The sequence below is a fragment of the Leptodactylus fuscus genome, chromosome 1 (genome assembly GCF_031893055.1).
Source record: "Leptodactylus fuscus isolate aLepFus1 chromosome 1, aLepFus1.hap2, whole genome shotgun sequence".
Lineage (NCBI taxonomy): Eukaryota > Metazoa > Chordata > Amphibia > Anura > Leptodactylidae > Leptodactylus > Leptodactylus fuscus.
The window spans coordinates 46,891,150-46,897,262 of NC_134265.1; the positions used below are offsets into that span (position 1 = coordinate 46,891,150).

The 6,113-nt window shown below is 42.6% G+C and overlaps 1 protein-coding gene across 2 annotated transcripts in view; it reads left to right on the plus strand.

Moving 5' to 3' along the window:
- RNF180 (ring finger protein 180) overlaps positions 1-5,510 on the plus strand; it is a 45,424-nt gene extending 39,914 nt beyond the window's left edge. The window contains exons 5-7 of one of the 2 annotated variants that reach the window (XM_075269864.1): positions 1,532-1,760; positions 4,069-4,194; positions 5,281-5,510. In XM_075269864.1, coding sequence (XP_075125965.1) covers positions 1,532-1,760; positions 4,069-4,194; positions 5,281-5,474 — 549 coding nt within the window. In that variant the 3' untranslated portion in view covers positions 5,475-5,510. Of the gene's footprint in view, positions 1-1,531; positions 1,761-2,679; positions 2,835-4,068; positions 4,195-5,280 lie in introns of those variants that run through there. The other variant, XM_075269872.1, reaches the window with a different exon arrangement.
- The last annotated feature ends 603 nt before the right edge of the window (positions 5,511-6,113 follow it).

Consider the following 6,113-nt stretch of genomic DNA (forward strand, 5'->3'; position numbering starts at 1 on the left):
TTGTTTGCTCTGTTTCCTGGGTTCAAATCGAACCCAAGAAACAGATACCTATGCAGACACCCGGCAGCTATGGTGGTCGCCCAGCTACCAAACGGCTGCCATCCTTAAGTACCTGGCATCCTCTGTACTAGTACGGCAGTTGTCGGGAAAGGGTTAAAGTCTATGGAGGAGATTATGAAGACTAGCATCAATGCCAATCTTCATATCATCAACACTGGGCCATGCACCTAGAGGGAAATCTACACCAGGTTTCCTCCTGCTTTCATTACACCCATAGGGAAACCACCGGCGTTTCCTTAGGTTTAATTAACATGCTGCGATTTTGAAAAAAGGTTTTGGAAATAATAGCATTTCTGTTTATGCCATGCGGTGCCCCGGCCTAAGAGACTAACAAAAATAGTAGTGTCGGGCTGGGGTGCCTAGCGTTCACCAGTAAAATTTACTATACAGCTACTTGCAAATATTACCCAACACAAATTCCTTAAAATGTTGTCATGGACCCCGTACCCAAAGTACGCTTGCAAGATAGTTTACAGTGAAGCTTCAGCAAGTCTAAACACCTGATATTTCTGCTCAGGGACAGTGTTACGCACCAAGCAATGCAAGCATAGTCCCCCAGAGAGCAGGGAGCATCCCACTACCCACGTACAGACTAAGGGACAGTATACTCTGTGGGGACATTGGATGCACAGTATACGGTGTTTGAGCGTCACTGAGGGAGCAGTATTATGGAGATACCAAATCCGCCCCTTCATACAGCTGTAACTGTATCAACCCAACCTGCTCCATCTGTGTATTGCTAAAAGAAAAAAAGGCTGCACTGCATTATTTCAGGATCTTCTTACCGGCATTCCCATGTGTATAAGGTACTTTGATCAGACCTTATTTCAGTATTATCATTTCCGACATTAATTACTCCCCTCCACTTCTATTATCCGGATCCTCCAGGGATAGCTCCCTATTTACTCTACTAATGAACCAGGGAGAAGATTTTCTTTCCTGCCCTGCACCGTGCATCCACAATTCACTCCGCCGCTTGTCTCGGAGAAGCAGTAGGCCTAGACGATTGAGCAGACGGGTGATTGATCCCTTTTTGGAATACAGTAGGCTCAGCTCATTATCTGTATGACAAATGTGCCAGGACTTGTGAAGCATCAATCACTATAGCCTACATGCAGAGAAGATCATGTTAGCAATGTCCTAGCCACTCTACTATGCAGATGTCTGCAACCAATTATTCATTATCGGCTTAATCTGGGTAGGGAAGAGTCTTCTTTCCACTGGCTAATGGTAGTTTGAGAATTGTCCATAGTGATACATGGATCTGTTCTTCCCCTGCTTCCCACTCATTCCCCTCATTGCCGGGAATGTATAATAACCGGCTTTCACGTGACGTTGTGACATGCCTGTTAATTCTGTGTTAAATTGACTCACTACGCTAGTATGGCTTTATGACTCATTAGATGCTCGTGTGAAATTACTCTCTATGCAAAAACCAATATATCACATCTAGGTCCTCTTTATTTTATAGATCAATAAATCCCATCATATAGCCACAGAGGATGACGATGAGCTTATCAAAGACAAGGAGAACTACACGTGCGCTGTGTGCCTAGATGTGTATTTCCACCCCTACATGTGTTATCCATGCCGCCATATTTTCTGCGAACCGTGTTTACGGACGCTGGCAAGAGACAATCCGACAAGAACGCCATGTCCGCTTTGCAGGACGATTATTACGAGGGTACACTTCCATGCAGGTAATACTCGGGGGATTGGGGAGGGGACTGGGTCTCATAGTGGGGTTCTTGATAGGAGAATATTTTGCATTCAGGTAATATAAAATATAGGACATTTAGATCATATGTCAGTTTTATTATTACATAATGATATGGAAATATTACAATCCAAAAATTACAGTTTGTATCTGAATAACTTGAATCTTATTTGCCACATGTTATATGTGAAATCTATTTGATATACAGTATTAAAAGAAGAAACAAAAATAAAAATTGTTGAATATTTCTATGTCCACAAAAACGCCCCGGAATTACCACTTTTAAGCCAGTTGAACACAAACGTTTGCTTGTTGCCAGCCATGCCATTCAATCACAGGCGGCACACAAATGTCACAGTCGCAAAACTGGATAGGAATAGAACCAGAATAAGGCCTCATTCACATCTGCGTTGGTATTCCATCCAGGGAAGTCCGCGTAAGGACCCCCCGAACAGAATACCAAACGCAACTGTAAGCGGTGTGCCAGAGAAAGCACACGGACCCCATAGACTATAATAGGGTCTGTGTGCTTACCACCAGATCTCCACAGGGATCATGCGGACAGGAAAGTCATTCACAATCTACTTTCCTGTCCGCATGATTCGTACGGGCAGCATGTGGCAAGCACACGGACCCTATTATACTCTATGGGGTCCGTGTGCTTTCACTGCACAGCGCTTGCAGTTGCGTTCGGTATACCATTTGGGGGGGCCCCAAGAGGACTCCCCCGGACAAAATACCAACGCAGATGCGAATCAAGCATAATTCACAGTCGTGTGCATGGGTCAACAGAAATGGATGGGTCAGTGTGCTATCCGGGAAAAACCTGGATTGTACATTGAATCATGTCATGGCCGTCTGCAAGGGGCTGTAGGCTGAGACCCCATGTTTTTTTCTTGCAGATTTTACTGTGGTTTTTTGAGCCAAAGTCAGGAATGGATTAAACAGAAGGCAAACATCTAAGAGCTTACTTTATATTTTACTTTCCTCTACAAGATACTCCTGCAACAAAAAAGCTGCCTTTTCGCAACGAGTCCTCAGCCTTAAAGATGTCATATCATTTTATGGATTGCTGGCAGCAGCGGGGTAACAAGAAGTCCGTGGTCCCCAATGCAAAATCTGTACTGGGCCCAATAACTATAATGTATTTTATCATATTATATATCGTACTAGCCTCCTCATATTGGTCAGAGACACCATATGTGCCCTTAAAGCTCCAGGACCCAGGTACATTCCCCTGTATGACACTTTATGATTGACGGGGTACCAACCATTGGGACTCCTACTGATCCCAAGAATATAGAGGTTACTTTGCTAATTCCTCACTGTGGCCTTTCAAAGTCCATTCCTGGACAATGGCGCCTCTTGTGAAGGGGGATGGATGTAGCATAGCTATAGTCAGCCGCCTTATTCTCGGGATCGGTGATTGTTCTACTTATCATAAAGTGATAGAAATATCCCATTAACTTATTAATTAGAAATCCCCCTTTATTGCAGGTTTTGTACACGAACTGCCCTTTCTGTTGTACAGATTGTGGAAGATCCCTGCAAAAACAGGGCTGAGAGCAAATATGTGCTCAGAATCAGCTATAGCGTATAGAAGACATTTATCTAGTATAATGGCCACATTTAGTCTTGGCAAGTTGACAAGATTGCTTTGCTAAGTCCTAGAGCCTCAGCAATGGCTTATCAGGGAACCCTCACTAATTAGTAAAATGGGGTCCCTAGTGCCCATTCCATAGGATGTTGAATGGAACAGTGGTCATGCAGGGATACTGCTGCTCTATTTATTCTGTATGGGACTGATGGAGCTAACCAAATGCTGTACTCAGCTACCCTTGTTAGTCCCCTAGATTCTGAATGGGGCACTAGGGCACATTAATGGCTACTACGGCATCCAGGCTCCTCTGGAACAGTTACATGGCAGCCCATATTTTAATGATCATTAGGGGTCCCAGAGATCCTACATCTATCATCTCTCCTGTAGATAGCTCATAAATTCTTATAAGCCCTTTTGAGATACACATAACTCTTGCTTATCAGTGCACCATATACAGCGAATGCAACAGAGGGTTAAATGTAGAATGCAAATAGTGCGCCAATACCGGTATTTGTGATATATTCCTCTTAAAGCGTGTCATATTCGTTAAACACAATTTATGCGATGATACTAAATGCACTGTTATACGGAATAGTGCTGAATCATCAAGTCTTGGTGGCGCTGGCTGTAGGCAGATTGTATAACACTATTACTTTGGAACATGACCTCATTTTTATCTGTTTAATTACAGACCTCAGCAAATGTTCTGTTGCCTTCTTTCCAAATGAGTATCTGAAAAGAAAGCAAAGTTTCCAGAGAGCAAACTGTGCAAAATGGCCTCTACCCAACTGCAACAGACTATTCCGAGTCTTTGGAGGTAAGAGTATAAAATTGAGTATAGAATGAGTATAAAGTATGAGTATAAAATTGCATTCTATCTATCTATCTATCTATCTATCTATCTATCTATCTATCTATCTATCTATCATTTATTCGTCTATTTATCTCCCTTCTTGCATACACTAGTCTCATAAAATGAGTGCTTTCCTGCCGTCTGGACCTGCTGTCTTGTATGTTTTAGGCCGGTTGCAGACAACCGTGCTGCACCCAGCCTGCCATGAATTATAAGCATGGGCTGTACACAGGGCTCACAGGGATGTCCGTCCTGTTCCACCCGTGCATGGGTTGTGCTTCCGCGGGTCCTTTCATTAAATGAATAGGAGCCAGGGTAGCACGGGCTGCAAAATAGGACAGGAATAAGTCTTGTCCTATGTGATGCGGCCTGAACAGTCGGCCTGCACACGGAGCCGTGAAAATCACAGTCCCATAGAAGAAAATGTGTCAGTGCGCTATCCATGAAATACACAGACCCACACCATGATCGTCTGCACGGGGCCTTAGTCTTTATAATATACACTTTTGTTCACCCTTACGATAGCTTGAATTCATTTTCTCATTTCAGTACAATATGGAGACCTGTGGTTGTACAGGTTAATTTCTGGGGGCCACTGGGGTTAATGTATGATGGGCCATTATATTATATGAGGCCACTGTGTGATGGACCATGAGGGACATTATACTGTATGGGGCCACTTAGGGAGCAATAAAGTATGTTGGAGCCATTGAGGATACATTTTAATTCGGGCAGGTCAGCTATGTCTAAGTCATGGTGATGAAGGGGCCACTTATAAGACCTTTGCACTGGGCCCATTAATGTGTCAAGACAGCCCTGGTTCCACAGGGCTAGTTTTTGGAGAAGATTTAGAGTGAAAGGTATTGTGCACATACCCTAAAATAGTTCATAAATGTTTTGTAAGGCATATATACCATGCACCAGGATTCTTTCATGTAGTAAATCTACCGGATTGTTACCACTGCTTTACACATGAATTGTCCTGTTTTTTGTTGGTTCTTTGACTTTGCTTATTACTATGTATCCTTATTGTATGGTGTTTTATGGCAGATTTCAGGAGACACATGGATCCAGTAGGGAGAAGGCAATTTCCACATGGAGAACACAGACTTGACTTTGAAGATGAAAGCCGTGGTTGGAGATTTGACCTGGACATGATCATTATATACATATACTCTGTGAACTGGGTCATTGGATTCATCATATTTTGCCTTTTGTGTTACTTTTTCTTTCTCTCACATTAAGACGACATATCCGGAACTTACAATAATAAATTGTTCTGACAAATTAAGTGTCCATACTCTTTTGTGAAAATGTACACTCTAATCTATACTCCCAGATAATGCTTCACATAAATTTGGCCAATGCAGAGAGGGATTGTGTACCGTTTTTTTACATGTACTTTTAGTGAAATAATATGGGGTCCCTGGTTTAGGACACTCATTTTTTACAAAACGTGAGCAATGGGTGGCTAACAGTGATATCTAGATGGTCTTCAATGCTCAGGCTTTACAGAAACAGTGTAGCTCTCTCGCTATTCCCGTAGCTTCCATAGAAGTCAATGGAAACTGTTTTATGGGTGTTATGGAAACAGCATATCTTGAACAGCTACAGTGTTTCTGTACAGTCCAACCATCAGACACAGTCTGGATTTCAGAGAGGTCGAGGTGAGGTAGAGCTGGGTAACAGAACCTGAGGTGGTTTATTTTAGTGATAGGTGTGAACTCAGGGCTCTGACTCCTTCTGAGACATTTGGGGTTGTTGTTTTTTGTTTTTGTTTTTTGCAAAAACCCCTTTAATTCTTCATCACAGATGGGTCCATTCTTACCTTGTCTCAGATCATAAAATCGATTCAATACAGAATTAGGGTTTGCAAGCTAAAA